This window comes from Phaeoacremonium minimum (assembly GCF_000392275.1).
Source record: "Phaeoacremonium minimum UCRPA7 unplaced genomic scaffold PA7_03_scaffold_290, whole genome shotgun sequence".
Lineage (NCBI taxonomy): Eukaryota > Fungi > Ascomycota > Sordariomycetes > Togniniales > Togniniaceae > Phaeoacremonium > Phaeoacremonium minimum.
In genome coordinates, this window is record NW_006921195.1 from 240,567 (window position 1) to 260,581 (window position 20,015).

Sequence of the window (20,015 nt, forward strand, 5' to 3'; positions counted from 1 at the left end):
TGGCATATATGAAGGAGACAAAGCGGAAGTGAAACATGAGATCGTCAACAAACGCGCAGCTTGTCAAGTTGAACCTCACTTGCAAAGTTCTAAAAAGCCGTCTTAGAGGAGAATGAGACGAGGTACCGGATCACCGCACGAGATAGGGAAAAGAAGAAGCTGAAATTGACAGAACGAGAGGAGGACGGACAGCCTCTTTTACCTGGTTAAGCCAATGGCTAGGAGAACGTCACCTCACTTGAGCTGCATTGGGTAGTACATATAGATTGCAATGGATTGACCCACGCCATAGCCTCCGGAGATGGACGTCAGTCATCTTTGACGGGTCGATGGCCTGAGCAAGCACGAGGCAGGTAAGGTACGGTCCAGGCTAAGGCAACTTGCACCGAGTGTGGCGCTGTGTGCAAGCAAGACTGCATCGTCGTGCAGGCACCTCCCGTGGAGGCTGTTGTTGTAGGTCAGGTCCAGGGGTGGTTGTACCGTTTGGCCAGATCAGACTAGACCGGACCCTCGACAACAACGACAAGGTGAAGTGACGGGGAGAGAGAGAGACAGGGGTCCTGGGATGGAGGCGCGGGAGAGGATGCAGCTCTCCCGGGGCGATCTTCCAGAAAGCCAGCAAAGGAATGTGTTATTTTTATCGCCATTGGCCCGGCGTCTGGCAGTTGCTATTTTTCCTCGCTTCCCACTCGCTCTCCCAGCCAGATGGAGGGTCGCATGCATACCCAGATCTGTCCGCAGAGCCCAGCGTCGATAAGGCAAAATAGAAGGGAGAGGGTTAATTAAGAGCATATTAAGTGATGTTATGTTTGGAAATGGTCCACGCAAGATGCTCACAATTAGGGCTGCAGGGCTGCAAACAGGCAAGATCCCCGGCCGCTCTCATGCAGCGCGGGCTGTTGGAGCTGTGGGCGAGAGGGGTCGGCTCGAGGTCGGGTAGGAGAAGAAGAAAGGAAAGCTGTACGACATTTTCACAACAACCAATCCGTCCACTCACTCATTCGAGCCAGCCAGCCAGCCAGCCAGCCCCGGTGCTGTACATTGCTTTAGCAACTGGGTAACGCGCCGGCCCATCTCATTGGCAAGAGGGCCAGGAGCCAGGCCAAACGGAAAGGCTGGAGCAAGCAACACGAGACGGACAGCTGCACCGGGACATGGGCGATCCTCATTCGCGTGTGTCCCAACCTCGCTTCCAGACTGTAGCACCAGCATGCGGCGAACTGCAGCCTTGAGACATCCAACTATCGCTGCTGTGGTTCGGTCCGGCGAGGCTAGCCATGTACCTCAAGTGCTGCGATGCAATGCGGTGAGCTCGTCTCAATTTCCAGGCCCCGTCAGAAGCAGTAGAAAGTGGACCAGAACTGCCTGGCCATTGACTCGATGCTGGGATATTGCCATCGCGCACTGCATCAACGGCAAGGTATGCCCGTCTGGTCTGACACAATATGAGACCCGTGGCTTTGGGACGCGTCTTTCGCCTGTCCTTCGAAGCTCTGGAAGGCGACACAAACCAACTGGGAGACTAAATCTCCAGGGGGTGATATCTCTTTCTGTAAAGTAAATGCAGGTGATAGATCCGATCCTGTGCAGGTCATCTCAGGAAGAGACGTAGGCGGGACAAACGACCATTTGGGACTGCTGGTACGTTTGCAAACACACAGACATTGCCATCAAGTCTGGTTCCGAGCTGAGAAAGACGGGTTCTGTTCAATCTTCCCGAGGATTGAATACCATAAGGCTCGTTTCCACAAATTCCAATTGTTGGGCAGGAAGGGAGCCGAAGACATCCCTGACATCGGCTCGAAGCAGATGTTTGGGTAGAGGAGACTTCGGGAAAGAAGGCATGCCCCAATTGACGCGAATCCCGACTAGAGCACCCTACCGCAGTAAGCAGGAATCCTAAACAATAGATCCATCTCGTAGAATGCATTACTGCACAAATATGCAGGCGATCGAGGTATCGCACTGTAGACAGCCGAGCTCACGCTGGACAAGGATGCCGGAAGATCGTCGAGGTGCAGCAGAATATTTCCGAGCCGGCACTCACAACAGAACAGCGCTCAATCCACAACGACCGGGGGTTCTGAGTGAGAGGTTGGTCATGACGACGCTGATAGACAGCCTGACAGCCCCCCGAGCCCCCCTCCCACTACGGAGAGATGAGTGGATTGTATCACAGCCAGGAGAGAATCCTTGACCTCGAGCTGAGAGAGGTTTGGCCCCCAAATGTTGGGTTTGTTGCATTTGGAAGACGGTTTAAAGTACCGTATGCACCAAACCTGCTAAGCTTGCTGTAACAGCCATAAAAAAGGACACTCACGACGTGGCCTGTCTACTGGCTGAACATGTATGATAGGACATGCTGACGGTGCTTCGATTTCCCCGTGCTATCGATCCACCCCCAGAGGCTGCCGCTGATGACATGCAGCACAGCGCGGTTGAACAGCCTCACACCAGCCATCACCAACAGACACCCACCCACACCACCACCAAAGACCGGGCGGCTGCTCTATCCGCTTGCCGCGCCAGCCCAATATATCTCGTGCCCTGTTCCTTGACTTGATCATGTTTAAGGGCTGCCGCGCTCTATTTCTGACCCAATTGCTCTCGCGTCGAATGTGCTCATTCTATATCCAGCTTCCAACGAACAGGGTGCTGCAGATTGTTGTGTAGACTCGCGGCAATCGAGGTGCGAGTTGCGCTTGTCCCCTGGCACCGCCCCCGTCGCTTACTGCATCCCCCAAGGCCAGACTGTACGAGATGAGACGGTCCAACTCTAAGCCTGGAATTGTCAAAGGTCTCGTTGTCTTCTCATGCACACCTGAGCACCAACTCTTGACGGATGCCGTTGTGCATGGCCCCCAGAAGTTGGAGATATGAAACTCAGGAGACAACCAACGTTCAAGGTCAAAGATTCACAACAAACCATCGTTACAGAGCATTAGGAAAACAGGCAGCTCGCTTGCGTAGCATAATCGGTTACCCAACTGTGCAGACGTCGCCAAAATAGCAACTCTGTAGATTAAAGCCAGGGACTGCCCTGGTTAAGTGTAAATTGCTCTTCTCCCGACTACCCGCTCGCTTGGCGGGTAACAGGCCAGGACTGGACTGGACTGCCGGTGAACCGCGCAGAAGATCCTACGGTGAGCATAATCTAATTGGGTTCTGACAGGCGCAGCTCACCTCTGTAAGCTGCGCAGAAGGATGCACTTGTGGCTGCTCGTTGCACCGAAGTAAGCGCGGCAATGCGGGTGAATTGGAATCTGACTCGGCAACGGGGGGAGTCTTCACGATCAACATGCCCGCTTACACGCAGGGCTGCAGCCGACACCCTGTCCGGTTTGTACGAGATTTGCAAATTACGTAGCTGGATCCTTCGATGCAACGGTCAGGCTGGGCTTTGAAAAGCGTAAAACGAATGGTCTATTTGGTATCATTTGTCCATGTCCCACGTCCATGTCCTGTCTCGCCTCGTTGGCTTGGCGGCCCCTATCTTAGAAGCCGCCCGCAGCTCCTCGGTCTTGCAGGACCGTCTATAACGATGGCCTCGCTTTCCTGTAACGAAGGCCCCTTGAACCCTGACTGATGTCACCCTATGCCTCCAATCAGTTGCCCAACAGTCTCTCCTGAACGCCTGATGAACCCAATGATGATGACGATGACATAGGAAATTAGACGTCGTGTCTATTCATGGCCGAAAGGCGTGATGATGATGATGGTGATGTCAAAAGCAACCAGAACTCCTTTCTCCTGCGTATGAGGGATTCATCAATGACCTTCTTCCCTATCTCGGTCCAGTCGTGCATCAAGTAGGATGCAGTGGATCTGTCGTATCCGTCGTCGGATATCGCTCCTTCTCTGCAACGGTCGTTGTTTTTCTTCTATAACTTCATATAATCTCGTTCGCCTTCTTCATCTCCCGCGGCGTCGCCGTCTGCATGAAGGACGATGCGGCGTGTGTGGGAACGTGTACGTATTTCTTCTCAAAGACGTCTCGTTGCTGGTGCTGGTCTGCGTCTCTCCTGCCCAGTGGCCGCCAGTACGAGAGCATGCCTCCAAAGCAGGAGCGCCGGAAGCTGAAGGAGATGCAGGAAGCCTGAGGCTCGTCGTCGTTCTCGTGGAGCGGAAGGCCTCTCATTTTGATGGTGTTGTGGGGGGTTTTGTGTTGTTGACTTATATGGAATAGACAACAAGAGTTGATAAACAACAATAAGGTCTGAAAAAAAGGCACAGCGAGGTTTCTAGAACCTGAAGAGCGATATTTCGAGTTGAAATAAGAACGTTTACCCAACGGTGGCGAGTAAATAAGTGATTCGCGTGGTGTCGGCCGCCGCTTATATCTTGGAAGACTGGGTAGGCTATGGCAAGCGAGGCTGTGGACCTGTAATGTAGATCGCGTCTGACAAAGAACCCAAAGACGACTGTGTGTATGGTATACGAGGGTGTCTGACAATGAGCAAAAGGCCAAGGGACTGGAACTTGACAGATCAGGGTCTTTGTGTCCTTTTAAGAAGAATGAGGACGCCCTCGCTCGAGGGCAAACAATGCCCATTGATTCACTCGTCCATTCTCTCTACGCTACACTAGTAGCAAAGTGTCATGCCATCGCAAGAGTGAACCCTCCCGGGCTGGAACACAAGGGATTGCGCCAAAATGAGCCTCATCTGTTTTGGGTGTGTGCGCGTGCTTGCGTAGCCAAGAGGCAGAAACATTCCAATACATCGCTTCACATGCCAATTGGACGAGCCCAAGCGAACGAGCACCATCGCGCACCACCATCAAGACACACCAAACCAAGGCGTGCCCGACAGACTGGATCGAGGACTTTTTGGGAGGAACAGCGAGTCCGCGCCGACCGGCCAAGTCCGTTCTTTTTGGTGCTGTCAGTTGCCGGGACACACGCGATAGGCCACAGGGCCGAGGCATGCATGATCGCCTGAACGAGTGCCAGCTCCCGGCTGTCCAGCACCTTAAGCCTTCTTGGGCCCTCCCATGAGAGAAGTGAAGACGAGAAACGGCATCGGCGCCCATCGGTTGGCCTCTTGAGAGACTTGAACCCCTCACTTGGCCCCGATTAGGGAACGCGAGGGCATCGTCAACATCCCAGGAGAGACAAGCCGGCCGCGCTAGTTTCAGCTTGTGGGTGGGGCACTCCGGTCTGCTCCCTCATTGACTCCCTGCTAAATTCGATGCATCTCGGCCCAGCAGACCACGCCCTCTGCCGTCCTCTGTTCTTTGTTGCTCTGCAAAGTCTTGCCTTTGGCTGGGAGCTGAACACAGCCGTCTGAGCCCCAAAGATGGGGACGGGTTAGCATGACACTCCTGCAGTCACAGGATGCTTTTTCATGCGTGCCAAGGGCAGATGGCCTTACCAGCGTAGCAGTACCGAAAATACATAGGGCTGCATAGGAAGCAGGGCAGTGCACAGTCCAAGGGCTAATAGCGCGGACCCGGATTCCTGGGTTTGGTATGCACGAAAGGCATCGATTCAATAGTCAGCAGTAGCTAGGGCTCGAAAGCGCAAGGCAGAGCAGATAACGAAGTTTTTCATGAATACAGCGGTGAATGCACAACATTTTTGCCTCCCTCCCGCTGCTGGGCTGGGCAGACCAGAAAGAAGGAACACTAAAACCGAGGAGTGATGGATCAGTGCCTGCTTGCTGCAAGCCACCACTGCTCCGTCAATGCACGTGGCTGCCGTGGTTGGCGTCACCTAGTCTAGGCCCTCGTCGTCCTCGTCCTGATCGTCCTCCTGGGAGGCATAGGGAACGAATGAGAAAATCAGAAAATTAATCCCGCCACCTTCCATCTCGACCATAAACTGCAGGCTGAGGACGCCTTGTCGGTCACCGCGGAGACTGACCTTACTAGCGATGCGCATAGCTTCGCTTGCAGACTTGATCATGTCAAACTTGAAGCTCTGGACCCACCGATCCCTCACGGAGAAGGTCTCTAGCAACTCCCGTCCTTTTGCAAAATCCACGCTTGATCCGCCTAGTGGGCCGTTGCTTGATAGCCGTAGATAAGGCTCGTGCTTGGACGCCATGATTGTGAGGCGATTCGGCGAGGTCGGGGCCATCTCGACCAGCGCATCTAGAAGCCAGCGGGACTGCATGATGATTTTGAATGCCAGGTCATCCCTGTCAAATGGGATCTCTTCGGGAGACTCGGGAAGATAGGTGGTGAGGTTGCACGTCGTCTTTACGCCAGATTCCTCGAGGATGATGCTAAAAGGCTCGCCCTCTTGAGGATATGAAAGAGCGCAGGTGCCGGACATACCGAGGGTTTGATTGCTAAATGCATCCGGCCGATAGTTGCGTAGATTGCTGCGGTACGGATCGGCGTCCGCCTTTGCCTGGCGGGCGGCGACATCTGCAGCCCCAAAGATCTGCAGCGTCTCCAGAAAGGCGGGCAGAGAGATCTGGAAACTTGGATAGTTGGGCTCATCCTCCTCCTCTGCAGGTGGTAGGTTTAGAGTGTATGATGTGAAAAGTGATTTTCCCAAATTTGCGACCCCTGGAACAAACAGTCAGTGCAAAGCGTCGCAGCGAACCAAATGACAGAGCTCACCTTGCATGACACGCGACTGATCAGCCGCAAATTTGATGCCCTCCTCTGTAATCTCAACATGAACTTTGTTTGTGAAGCTGATGCATCTTAGTAATTGGTGCAGCGGCCGGGTCGAGCTGGCTACGGCCCGGAAAAGTGGCAGGGGCTGGTTGGGTTTTGGTGAGGCCATGATGAACAGGAAGTGACGGATGTTCCAGACAAATGCAAAATTTCAACAATAGATTCAGCTCAGGGAGAACCTGACGAGAACCCCAGAGACGACGCGATTTTATGATGGATCTATGGTACAGACTCGAAGCCGACCACCAGCAGCTTCGTGCTTTCCTCGGGTATCTCTAAACGTAAACTCCAACCGCGCAGAACATGTAGACCGTGCCGAACCTAGCTGGGGTGAGAATCATCGAAAAGGCCAAGGGGAGTTTTGGTTACGCACGCAATCGCCAGTGATGCCGGTATGCCGAGGACAGGGAGGTTTACGATGGACCGGTCTGAATCGAGGTTAGCCACGCTGGCTGTTGCCTTGGGACTCGGGCAAACTTACTCAGAGCGAACAATCCAGTCAGAGAGATGCCCACAAGCAGGAGAACAAAGGCGACGAGAAATTGGGTTCCCTTGCCAATTGTAGGTAGGAACGGGCTGCCAGATGCAGTTTGCCAGACCTCGTGCAGTGATGAATCCATGTGCGGTGGGAGGAGAGGGGAGGAAGATGGGTCTGAAGCTGTTGCTGTTGCTCTTTTCCTGTGTGTTCACCTGAGAAACAATCAAGCTTTGCCTAGGTAATCTAAATTGATGAAGGAGAGTGATTGCAGAAGGTATACACAGGATGTGATTGTCGCCCGGTCGAAAGTTTGGTAGTGTGAAAATTGAGGGACAGAACAGAAAGATCACAGCTTCCTAAACAAAAGCACTGACGAGGCCTCAAAGACCAGATCCCCCCAAAGCTGCACAAGCAAATCGTGGCAGCTTCAACACGCTTTGCCTAATCCAGTACTAGCGTTCTTTAACCCCCAGGACAGATCCCCAGCTCTACCACGCGCCAGGCACTCCAATCACGATTATTACGGTAGCCGCAAAAGCGGGTCCCTGACTCCTCTGTCACCCACAACGCCTCCAAAGCCGCCTCCGAAGTCGATTCAAGGCGCGACGTGCTGCCATCAAGACCAACCCGGTCGTCATCGGCATCCATCAAGATGACCCATGAAAGTGAGTACCCGGATCCTCCTCGTGCGATATACCCATTTGCTAACCACACCTCTCTGTAGACGGGAAGCGCAAGGCGAGCGAGGAGCCCTCGTCGCCAACCGCCTCGAAGCGCTTAAAACAGGATACCCCCGCCGAGCCCGAGAAGAAGCCCAAACTCCCTGCCATTCCTTTCCCAGAGAAGGTATGTAATCTATAGATGCATTCGGCCCTGTCCTTGGGACCTCAAACCGCTAACACCAGCTGCCCATCATTAGCCTGCCGTTATCGAAGAGCGCAATGGCGAGATCGAGTTCCGGGTCGTGAACAATGACAACGAGCGAGAGAGTCTGATCATCCTGACGGGCCTAAAATGTATCTTCCAGAAACAGCTGCCTAAGATGCCGAAGGATTACATCGCTCGACTCGTCTACGACCGGACGCATCTGTCCATCGCCATCGTAAAGAAGCCGCTCGAGGTGGTGGGCGGGATCACGTATCGGCCATTCAAGGGGCGGCGCTTCGCCGAGATTGTCTTCTGCGCCATCTCGTCGGACCAGCAGGTCAAGGGCTACGGCGCGCATCTAATGTCGCATCTGAAAGACTACGTCAAGGCGACCTCGGACGTGATGCACTTCCTGACATACGCCGACAACTACGCTATCGGCTACTTCAAGAAGCAGGGGTTCACCAAGGAGATCACGCTGGATAAGAGCGTGTGGATGGGCTACATCAAGGACTACGAGGGCGGCACGATCATGCAGTGCAGCATGCTGCCGCGCATCCGCTACCTGGAGATGGGCCGCATGCTGCTCAAGCAGAAGGAGTGCGTGCACGCCAAGATCCGCGCCTTCTCCAAGTCGCACATTGTGCACCAGCCCCCGAAGCAGTGGAAGGCCGGCGGCGTGTCCGCCATCGACCCGCTGACCATCGAGGCCATCCGCGCCTCGGGCTGGTCCCCGGACATGGACGAGCTGGCGCGCCAGCCGCGCCACGGCCCCAACTACAACCAGCTGCTGCACCTGCTCAACGACATGCAGAACCACGCGTCCGCGTGGCCCTTCCTCGTCCCCGTCAACAAGGACGACGTCGCCGACTACTACGACGTCATCAAGGAGCCCATGGACCTCAGCACCATGGAGTCCAAGCTCGAGGCCGACCAGTACCCCACGCCCGAGGAGTTCACCAAGGACGCCAAGCTCATCTTTGAGAACTGCCGCCGCTACAACTCCGAGAACACGCCCTACACCAAGAGCGCCAACAAGCTCGAGAAGTACATGTGGCAGCAGATCAAGGCCATACCCGAGTGGTCGCACCTCGAGCCTTAGGAGGGCGTTGTGCTCCGTCGCGGCCGGCCCCCGACGTCTCGGGCCCCGAGTGCTGTGGATCCCCGCGCTGTCGCCGCGGGTGTTGACCGCAGCTCTGTGGACATGACATCTGTTTAGCATTTACGTATGGCGTTGCTGGAGGAGGAGGAGGAGGACGGCGGTGGGATCGAATCATTCAAGATAGGAGGCGTTATGAGGAGTGTTGCATTAGTCCGGTATCAGAGAGTTTGGCGTCATCATGATCGAAATCAATGCAATTATCTATCACACGCGCAATGGCAAACCTGACGCCGGAATTGTAGAATAACTCTTCACGAATATTAAAACATAACACATCATCTCCATTTCTCGTTGCTAGGCTCTTAAGTGCAGACTTTTTATTCTTGGATTGATATCAACCTAGACCCAATCAATAGATACTTAAATACGTTTCGCTGTGCCATAATCCCAAGTTTTAAAAAAAACGCTGCTACCAAGAGATTCTTTTCTGTCTCCTGGTCCCGGGGGAAAGTTTCGCTGATAACCCACATTTCGTGTTGATCCCATGTAATAAAACGTTTGCCTTTTCTCCAGCACAACAAAACAACAGGAGAAACAGAATAACCACAGACCCCGTCAGATGACCTATGCAACTCCCGGAGACAAGTTCTCGACACAGGGGAACGGGGGGTAACTTTCGACCGATACCAAACAAAACGAAGAAGAGAAGGCTTCCCAGTTATTCTACCACGCCATGCAGGGGATACAAGAGATGATTGACAAAGGAACGAGTAAAAAGGCCCGGTTTTCTTTTTGGGAGTCTCCGGCATGATTGTTGTCGCCAGAGCGGCCCCATAGAGGTTGCGTGAGTCAGATCAGGTTGGGAAGGTCGTCAAAAGGGGATAACGGATCGAGACTTAACCCCGACATATCCTCGTGCAACTCCGCAGCATCGGAGGTGCGACTTAGGCGCCGGCGCCCTGTCTGACTCCCATCTAGAGGTGTGGTGGATTCGGGAGGCGCGGAGCGGACAAGGTCTCTTGCTGCCCTCTAGGCACCGGGCTGAGCAGTGCGGTGGACGCGCGGAGGGGCGGTCGTGCCGCCATCGCCCACGGGGAGTCGAAGATCCGAGTATGTCCTTCGCCAACCGGTCGTTGGTGAGAACTCAGAAGTGACGCCTCGACTACTGCGGCTGCTCATAGTCGACGGATTCACGCCAAGCCGCGAGCTTGACGGCGTCGATACCCCAGTCTCGGAACTTGCGCTTAAGCGTTGCTGCTGGCGCTCTCGGAGTGCCTGTGCCTCGAGGCTCGCCCGGATCATGTCGTGGAGGAAGTCCGGGATCTCGTGCCACTGGCCGGCCCGGGCAGCCACCATCATTCTCGCGGGGAAGAGCTCGTCGGGCGACATGGGCGCTCTCTCGCTCGTCATGCGGGCGATCTGATCAGCCACCAGGGGCAGCTCGCCGGTCTCGATGGCGTTCTTAAGCCACTGCTCCCACTCCTCGTCCAGCGGCATGGACGAGTCGCCCGTTTCTCGCATGGCCACACGTTCCCTGAGCCTCTGGTTCAGCGCGAACCCGACGCTCTCCATCTCCTCTTCGCTCTCCTCGGCCATATTCTCGTCTCCCGCCTCACCGCGGTCCTCCGTCTCCTGGGTTGCTTCTCGTATGGTTCGGGCAGGCGTTCTTCTCTCCTCGGGCTCGATCCAGTCTGCCAGCTCGTCCGCCACAGTGTCTCGTATTTTTACACCCTGCTCTTTCTCATAGCGCTCCTTTGCCCATTTCGTGCCCTCCCATTTCGTGAGCCCGGCGATCTCGTTGGCTGTCAACCGCAGGGCGTCGAAGGCGCGGAACAGGCGTCTGTGCCACTGCCACCGACTGAGACGGATGCGGTGGGTCGGGTGGCAGTAGTCGAGGCCTGGGTACTTTGCCTCGGGAGTGTCGAGGTGGCCGTAAAAGGAGTGGACTTCTTGCCGGACCTCTAGGATCAGGTGTCGCTGCAGCAGTGCGTGGAAGTTCTGAGGGTCCGAAGGGCGAGGTTTCGGGAACATGTACTCGTACACGAGCTGATCGACGGGACGGCCCTTCATCTTGCTGGTAGGCGCGGCTTCGCGGCTTGGGCCTTGAGTTTGACGGTTGTATTGTTGTACAGCACAGACTATTCAGGGTCGAAAGTTGTGGAAGACAAGATCTCGTGCGGCTCTTTCACGGCTCCCAAGTGCGTTCTTCAGTTGTAGTCGGAGGCTCTGAGAGGCAGGCCGTGTCTTCGTCGGGGTTGAACGTGTTTGTTTGTTTGTTGCAGAAGAGATGCGGTCCCCCCTGGTGTTGCTATTTGTAGAGTAGGCACCTGTGGTGGAATGACAATACAGAGGCGTGGACGGTCTGCTGACGCCGCACCGGGTGCACACACGCTCTGAGGCCAAACCGTTTCTCTCGAGTGCCGTCTTCGGGCGAATGCAGCACGCCTGGCGGGTGGGCTCTGTACTGTACAGAAACTCAAACTCGCAGCGCGGGGTGAGTGCTCGTCGTGGTGGAAATGAGTGTTTTTGGGTAATGTTGTTCGATCACAGAATGAAGGCGTAGGAGATGTTTTCGTAGGAGTGCTATTCGACGGTAAAATAACGGAATCAATCCAGCGCCGGTGAGTGAGTGAGCGTTGCGTGTGTGGTGTGGGGGATTTTGATCATGCGTGTGAAGGAGGCGGTGGGTGTTGGTCTGTCCCGTGCGGTCTCTCGGGTCTGTATGCTGGTGGTGGGCTGGCTGGCTGGCTGGCTGGCTGCTACACTACCTGGTACAGTACACTACTACATAACGTTAGTACTATACAGTCCTGGGAAGGAAGATGAAAGGCGGCCGTGGAAGGGACCATCCACACTAAAAGAGACCAAAGGCCAAAGGGGAGGAGGGGGGGGGGCAAATGCAATGGCGCACCGGCGGGCTGGTGGAGCCACCACCAACTCAACTAACTTTACCGCTGTAGGTGATCCTTGGTGATCGTTTGCGTGCCCGTTTTAGTGGAGAGGATTCTTTAACTTCCATGTGCCGGCAGCTGCACCGTCCGTTTCCTTGCCATGGATTCGAAGGATGGATACCGAAATACCGATGCAAGGCATCTTGTCCAGAGTAGACTGCCACGCTCTAGGGGGGAGGGGGGTTGGAAGGCGACCATCAATGCAGGTCCTGTAGTCCTGTAGCCAATGATCAATTTGATATGTCTGCCCCGGGCCTGGCAAGTCTGGCTCGACTCTCCGTTTTGCCTTACTTACCCTTGAAAGCCTGTCTAATTACCTACCTAGGGTAATTCCTAAAAGACACTGATTATGTAGGCTGTTTTCGCCTTATGGTTGGTATCATCTAGCCACTCCTTCACTGACATGAATGAATGGCATCATACGTTTTTGCTTTTGTCAACCGAGCGTGTGAGCAGACCTATACCAAACACAGTAATTGACGCAAAACCGCATTCAAGATGAAAGAGAGGACACCTCCCTCGATTGTATATTGTATAGCCCCTGGGCAAGGCCCAGACCCATCACGCAACTCGGTTTACGTCAACCGAGTCCACGTATGGCCCAATGTTTCACGCATGGAGCACGTCTGCCGCAATGGAGAAACACCAAGACAAAGGGGAAAAGCGATGGCAGATTCCGATTTAAACACTATATAGTGGGATGAAAGAGCTGGCATCGCCCAAAACAACTCACATCGATGCTACTGTTTTCCGTCTCATGCCATCCGATTCCCAGGTTTATTAGCGTGCATGGTGCGAGGTCACAAAGGTAAAGTCTAAGGTCGAATCTACTCTCGCCTTTCTATTCCAGGGCAAACAAAGCATCTCCGGCTCAATCCTGACCTCCTCCCGGGCGATACACATCCATGTGCCAACCGAGACCGGTACACCGTTCACACACGGGTTGCCCGAAGTCTCGAGCGGGATAGGGACAACCGCATGGTCTGTCAGAAGCGTGAGGATCCAAGCACCATCTTTGGGAAGCTGCAATTCCGCATAGCACGTGTCCCAGACTACTGATTGTTCTGGTGGGTCAGAAGCTTCCTGATGTCCATGCTGTGCATCGATGATCTCTCATGTTAATGTTATGTACCGTAAGTTCGGTGTATCCTCGCGGGAGATCCACTACAAAATTCACATGAAGAACCAAAGACCTAGCCTTAACACCCAGGTAGGCCCTTTCCACCTATGCATGCAGCCGAATGGCCTAGTTCGTGTAAGGCAATATTCAACATGACTGGTCGTCCTGAGGGTCATTTTTTGCTCCATCGCATCTCAATATTCACGGAATAGACTCGATCCCCATCAATCTACTTCGACCCGGATAGCAGCAGAACAAAAGCAGGCATGGCCAATATTATTCCTTGCATGGCCGTTTGTCCTAGATAACAAAGGAACGGGTGGCTGTCGGCAAGCCACATTGCGAACCCAACACCCCAGCAGCACCCACCTGACGGCCAAATATCATCTCATAACGTATCCCTCGTTCAGAGGCCGAACCGGCGGCGAACACACGTTTCCCGCTGCGTGGCCGTCTGCAGAACAGAACTCTCCAATCGGTTCCCGAGGTCGCGGTTTGCTGGGATCCGGAGGTTCCACCAGCCCTTCATGCAACAAATCTTGTTGGTCTTCGGATCCTGCTCGTGGCCGTCTCATTGGCAGGGACCTGGCACAGGTGGCCGGGCGGCCGGCCGAGAGACCATTTCGTGGGCCGTGGGTTTAATCCTTCCCATGCCTATAGATAGATAGGTTGCGGGTCGGGGGGTGTGGAGACCCGGCCCAGGTTGCGGCCCAGGTAGACCCACCACGCCGGCCCGGTAAGCGGCCGGATCCTTCCCCCAGCTAATGAGAGGACTATCCCAGCCGGGGCACGGAGGTTGACCCCCGTGTTTTGATGGTCGGGAGGATGCCACGGTGTATAACATCGCTTGCTCCTTCTAACTAGACTTCAATACCTTGCTGCCTGCGTGTAACCCTTACCATTGACTATCTCTAAACCCTTTGCAACCAGCAACTCCGCTCAATATTCCATAATATCATCTAGACATTGCCAGCACACATTCCTTCAGGATTCTCTCAGACTAGGACCTAAAACTCCACGTTAAATGGGAAGTTTCTACCGAGCCATTTTTCTTCTTGTTGGAATAAAACTCGCCACATACCCCAGGGATCGTCTTGAGCAATTCGGTATGTGCACATGACACGCACCGAAAACTCGATGCTATAACTGCAGTGAACCGTCGTTTGCAACACCACATTGCCATTGTACGCTAAAATTGCAGTGAAATTCACGAGAATTACCTATGATGTCATTGATGTGACATAGGAGGGATCTTGGCCCAGACGCTAGTTAAGTGCACCTTGCCGGACTTGGAATTATCCTCGATTGACCGAGAACAACTTCAAGACTCGAGACACAGCAGTAATTTGTCATTTCGTGTATACTGGTATTGCTATGTAGAGATTATTGCTCTGAACATAGAAGAATAAATTCATCGTTTTCATGAGGCATCTCAGGTGACTGACTGACTGCCTTGGGTACTCCGGTTACAACGATGGGATTATGGAACTATTCTCGATGCCCCCAAACAAGAGTTTTCAGTCTCTCTTACTATTGTCAGGATGACATGATACTGTAGACGCTATCAACGTGGAAACATGCCACATAACTTTCTAATCACCTGCTTTCTCTGCTCATTATCAACAACACAATGAGGCCTCGGGACAAATTCCTAGGCAGGATCATCTGAAGTCCCGATATCGCCAGACTTTGTCGTGTTGCAAACCACATCCTCTGCACCTAAATAAGCACCTGAACAACGTGACTTGACTTGCAAGCATTCTAACACGCATAGGACTACACATTCGGTCAAAGTATATCTCTTCTCAAAGCCGACCGAGAAGTCGTGGCACTTGGAGACGCAGTTCGTAAGCGTGGATCAGACCGGGGTAAGGAAGGCGCCCGACAGCACTAAAACTGCAGTGAAAAAGTTCGGAAAAAAGCCGTGCCTGTTTTCGGAAACATCGAACTTTGAATTGTCAAACTCGTGGATATTCACCAATCACCGGCGCCACGCTCAGTCGGCTGCCTGCCTCCAGTCCAAAGAAGCTATCAGCTGATTTGCGAAGAAGCTTTCATCTGATGTTTACGTTGTTTGAGCGAGTATCCTACGGCTCGCAACATGTCTTTTTTGTATTCTGGCTTATGAGATCTGTTCCTGGAAACCCACAGTCGAATCGTGAGCAAACACCAACTTAAGTATTTTAGGGGAAAAGAGATTCATGCTTCGAGCACTCATAGTAATCTCGCGAGAGCTTGCTCAGGGCAAATTCATTGCGTTTCCTATTTCGAGTTGTGCGATTCTTAAAGTCAAAACTCAAGACCGCCCACCGTCTATTTCTACCTTGTGGGTATATCTTCGCTCGTAACAAAAATCACAGCCAAGCGCAGCACAGCACAGCACAGCAACACAAGCCAGCCATTCAGTCATGTGCTATATGAAACCCCCATGCATGCACGTATGCTTCAAGCGCCAGAAGACGACGGTCCCGCGCCGTCACGGCCGCTCACCTTGAGACTCTCCTCCAGCGCTCTCTTCAGATCCTCATCGACCTCGTCATCGTCATCGTTATCATCGGTGCCGCTGGGCCTGACGGCTTTGCCCTTGGCTTTCTGGCGCCGGTATTCCTCCTCCGCCAGACTCTGCCTCTTCACGTACTCCATGATGATCTCCTCTTCCGTCTTTGCTGAAGAGCTGCGTGCCTCCTGCTCCCTGTGAGCCCTCTCCGACTCCTCCAGAGCTCTCCGCAGCTCTTCTTCATCATCGTCTCCATGATGAGGTTCGGATTGTTGTCTTCTGGACTCCTCGATGGCTCTCCTCAAAGCCTCCTCGTCGTCCAGACCAGAGTTGGCTCTGGGCGGCAGCGGAGGCGGTGGGCCGATAGCTTGGTGCGCAAGGCTCTGTCTGATAGCCTCTTCGACTAGGGCCTGGTACTCCTCGTCGGTGATGTCCTCCGGAGGTGCCAGAACAGAGGATGCTTCTGGGACCGGCTGCTTGACGTCCTGTAGCTCCCGACTTTGATCCGCTGCTCTGCGCATCTCTGCAACGCTCGCCCTGATCTGGGCCTCGATCATGGCATCTTCTTCAGAGTTGCCCCTAGAAGTCTGCTGCACCGACTCGCGGATGGCCCGCTCCAGCTCGTCATCCTCCCAGATTCTATCCACGGACGGCGTGCTGGCAGTGCCGCGCTTCTTCCTCCATTCCTCCTTCTGCGCCTGTAGCTTCTTCCTCTCGTCCCAAGATAGGTGTCGTGTGTGGAACCAGCCCGTCTTCGGCGGGGTGTCACTGGGTCCTCGCTCAGAAGACGGCGGGCTCTCGCCCTTCTTCTCCTTCTGCTTGAGGTTGTAATAGCCCTTCAAATCATCCTTCTTTGCGTTCCAGCGGAGGATGATGTCTTCTTGCTCCTCGCGGGACGAGCTGGAAAAGTCCTCCTCGCCTTGAAGCACTCGCGAGGTGAAGATGTAGTTCTGGATGCTCTTGGTGAAGAGGTTGCGGATTTCTGCATGAACGCCTTGCATTGCATATGCAGGAATGGACCAGATTGCTGACGAGATCAGTATGAAATCTTGAGCTAAAACACGTGAAATCTTACCTGCTGAGTTCTTGAAGAAGAAGCCACCTAAACCCTTGCCGAAGCCCTTGACGAAGCCTACTGGGCCCTCCTTCTCCGCTCCCCTAATCGGCTGCGTGACAAGACCAGATATGCCATCAAAGATACCATATCCGAACTCCTTGCCAGCGACTCTGAGACCGCTCGCGAAGTCAGTTACCTTCTCGGTAGGACGCACAGTGTCATCATTGTAGAGCCTCGGCGCGTTCCTGAAGCCTCTCGCGGCTCCCAGACAGAAGTTCATGGGAGTCTTCACGCCGGTTCCCACAATCCTCGATACCCCCTTGCCAGCAGCGATCGCAGTATCCATGTTGAAAGGGTGTGGTGATGACTCCCGGTTCGGTGTGTGACAAGAGAATCGTGATGACCTTGACGGACTTCGAGCGGGACTTCTTGGCTCTCCTGTGGGGGACAGAGTCCGATGTGGTGAAGTGATCTCAGTCGAGGTCTCTTCTTGAGCAGTAGATACATCAGATTGTCCTGGCGCACTAACTAAGAGTGACGGCTGAGTGGACGATAAGCTTGCAGTATCGGATGGGATTTCCGCTGGGAGCTCCTGAGGTGACTGCGGTCGGGCCGGCTCTGAGGCTCGGATAGACCCAGATTCTGTAGCTCTGGCAGAACCAGGGTCTGTTGTCGAAGTCGATGCGGTCGAAGTTGTTGCTAATGGCGCGCCTTCTGCGAGCGGAGTCACAGCACCGCTACCAGTCTTCTTCCTTCTTGCCTGGAACACCTCTCGAGGGAAATCGCCCACAGCCATTGCAATTGTGCTGATATCTCCCACCAACGCGCTGGCGATTGCTGAGATAGGATCCCAGGGCTGTTCGTCGGTGTTGTATTCGCAAGGGCGATACCTGCATGGTCAGTACGCATTAGATGAGATCGGACAATTTGTATACATACAGTTTCAGATCCGTGTACTTGAGAATTCCTTCTTTGGCCAGGACCGTAGCAGCCAAGGAGCTGAGCCTCAGTTGGGTACGCCTTACTCTCCAGACCGCAACACGGCTAGGGGCGAGGGAACATCTGATGTTGTCAGTGGCCAGGTGATCGTGGAAGCTCTTGGCACCAAAATCAGCACCCTTCTCCTCTCGAATCTTCTGCCCAAGCTCCTTTGCCCTTGCTTGTGTCTCGGGCTTCAGAGCTTCCTGAATTGCCTCAGCTAAAGTCTCAGCTGTGAGGTTCTTGTATGGAATCGGCTTGGGTCCAGCACCGGCTTTGGCTATCATGGCGCCCCAAAACGGTTGATCACCGAAGAACGGCACTACAACGGTGGGTTTTCCGGTCTGGATACCAGCTGCGGTCGTTCCAGCACCGCCATGGTGGACGACACAAGAAACCCGTTGGAAGAGCCAGTCATGAGGGCAATTTCCCAGCATGAAGACGCCATCAGGGATACCGACAGAATCTGCACCTATTCCGCCCCAGCCCTTTGACACTAGAGCGCGAACACCTGTCATAGTAACTGCGTCAAAAATCATCCTTGTTAACTTATTAGGGTCATCGACGACAATTGAGCCAAAGCCTATGTAGACGGGAGGCGGTCCAGCTTCAAGGAACGCGGCCAGATCGGGTTCAGGGGTATATGATGTAGCCAAGTCGAGGAAATAGAATCCAGCAATGTCAATCTCATTCCCCCAATCGTTTGGTTTCGGTATCAGAGCCGGTGACCAACAGTATGTTGTTGGAATATGGAGACGTGTGAGCAATCCAGGAGCCCATATCAGAGACAGCGGCTCCAGATCGAGAACACCGGTCCTGAAGCGGTTGATTACGTCTCCAAGTCCTTGCCAAGTCATCATCTCAACCAGTGTGTATGAGACGTAGTTGGTCATGACGACATCCGTGTTAGAGGACTGAATGTTGGCTAGAGGATGTGGAAATGCTCTTGTCGGAGACCAAGGCATCGTAAACATCATGTGCAACGGAATCGCTAGTTTCTCTGCAATGTGAATGTGCGCAAAGCTCGGTGGGTTGGCGATGATGGCGTCTGCCACAAATGGTTTGTCGTTCGGGTTACCTGGTAGCTGGAAGCGCTCGTCGACAGGTTCGCTGGGTGCATGCGGTTGCGGAGCCGGTCCGAGGCCATTGCCAGCTTCGATGCAAGATCTCCAGCAGCCTAGCACAATCTCTTCGATGCCTTGTCTGCGCTTCTTGATCTCGCCGCTCTTTAGAGCATCGATACCTGGCATCAGTCCAGGATTCTTCACCATGAAGGCCATCAGTTCAGCGGGATCTCCACCGATGCAGAAGAACTCTAGACCATTCTCTTCGACAAACTTCTGGAACACAGCGTGCGTGGCAACTCGGACTCGGTGACCGTAGGTGTCCCTCAGCACCTTGCCGAGCGCTACAAACGGCTGAACATCGCCTCGTGAGCCGACAATCTGGATGACGACATTGAGCCTGGGAGGAGGCGTCTGTCCGGGCTGGCCACCAAGACTAGGCGGGATATATGCTGGGGGTAAGGGATCAGGGGCAGTAGACTCTTTTGATCGAAAAATCTGGCTCCTCAGAGTCGGCGCAAGCATATCAGAGAACTTGCGACCCCTCTCATTGATGTTGATGTTGACACGGCCATCCTCTACATACAAGGCTTAGCAACGTGCAAACGAGTCGCGAACAGAAGATCTTACCTGTGACGGCAGCGCCTGCTTCAAAGCCTGCATGTGACAGTTGAAGTTTGTCGTGAAAGTCGCCATACGCCGGCGGCGCATCGCTATCTGCGCCAAGGTCGACATTGTTGAAGCCGTCTGAGATTAGGGGACGGCGAGCATCTTGGCTTGGCCGTGGACCGGCCGTATTGCTTCGGCTGAGACCCCCGGGGTCGGCCATGGCTACTTTAGAGTAGCACGTAGTATCTGAGAGCTTTTACACGGTCGATGTGCGGAGCAGAGTGAAGAGTGTTGTTGATATACCGCTATTCAAATCGCCACCGCGGGGTATGGAGGGGCAGGTTGTGATGGCACGTCTTGCGTAGCTTGTTCTCACAAGGAAGGCAGAATCAGATAAACTTATATCTTTCGCGACAAGAATGAATGCGCCGCAGATGCGTCGGATGATAAAAGAGCTTCTCGACCAGGAAAAGTGCGAATCTGAAGAGCTGCCGTTAGCTCGCACTCGCACTCGTGCGAAAGGATTCCCTGGGGCAGAGGCTTGGCAGGGTGCAGCTGGAGTTTTATCCAGTACGTAGGTAGTGGGTAGTAGGTAGTAGGACGCGAGAAAGGAGGGGCGAAGTGCGAAAGTAGCAGCACGATGATGATGAAACTTCTCTACC

At 54.0% G+C, this 20,015-nt stretch overlaps 5 protein-coding genes across 5 annotated transcripts; 1 reads left to right on the forward strand and 4 right to left on the reverse strand.

The window, feature by feature from the left end:
- Positions 1 to 5,713: 5,713 nt before the first annotated feature.
- UCRPA7_3678 (putative dna repair exonuclease rad1 protein) lies at positions 5,714 to 7,250 on the reverse strand (the record flags this gene model as incomplete). Its single annotated transcript, XM_007916277.1, has 4 exons — positions 5,714 to 6,516; positions 6,571 to 6,647; positions 7,004 to 7,058; positions 7,112 to 7,250. The coding sequence occupies 4 exons, from the start codon at positions 7,248 to 7,250 to the stop codon at positions 5,714 to 5,716; spliced, it is 1,074 nt and encodes a 357-aa protein (XP_007914468.1).
- A 510-nt stretch (positions 7,251 to 7,760) lies between these two features.
- Positions 7,761 to 9,077, forward strand: UCRPA7_3679 (putative histone acetyltransferase gcn5 protein; the record flags this gene model as incomplete). The annotated part of the gene is made up of 3 exons (XM_007916380.1): positions 7,761 to 7,773; positions 7,833 to 7,954; positions 8,028 to 9,077. 3 exons carry the CDS (start codon positions 7,761 to 7,763, stop codon positions 9,075 to 9,077), a joined length of 1,185 nt encoding a protein of 394 aa, XP_007914571.1.
- A 1,029-nt stretch (positions 9,078 to 10,106) lies between these two features.
- Positions 10,107 to 11,147, reverse strand: UCRPA7_3680 (hypothetical protein; the record flags this gene model as incomplete). The annotated part of the gene is made up of 1 exon (XM_007916260.1): positions 10,107 to 11,147. One exon carries the CDS (start codon positions 11,145 to 11,147, stop codon positions 10,107 to 10,109), a length of 1,041 nt encoding a protein of 346 aa, XP_007914451.1.
- Positions 11,148 to 15,593: 4,446 nt separating this feature from the next.
- Positions 15,594 to 17,048, reverse strand: UCRPA7_3681 (putative glycosyltransferase family 28 domain-containing protein; the record flags this gene model as incomplete). Its single annotated transcript, XM_007916204.1, has 2 exons — positions 15,594 to 16,672; positions 16,721 to 17,048. The coding sequence occupies 2 exons, from the start codon at positions 17,046 to 17,048 to the stop codon at positions 15,594 to 15,596; spliced, it is 1,407 nt and encodes a 468-aa protein (XP_007914395.1).
- A 562-nt stretch (positions 17,049 to 17,610) lies between these two features.
- Positions 17,611 to 19,407, reverse strand: UCRPA7_3682 (putative glycosyltransferase family 1 protein; the record flags this gene model as incomplete). Its single annotated transcript, XM_007916376.1, has 2 exons — positions 17,611 to 19,320; positions 19,375 to 19,407. The coding sequence occupies 2 exons, from the start codon at positions 19,405 to 19,407 to the stop codon at positions 17,611 to 17,613; spliced, it is 1,743 nt and encodes a 580-aa protein (XP_007914567.1).
- Between the last annotated feature and the right edge of the window lie 608 nt (positions 19,408 to 20,015).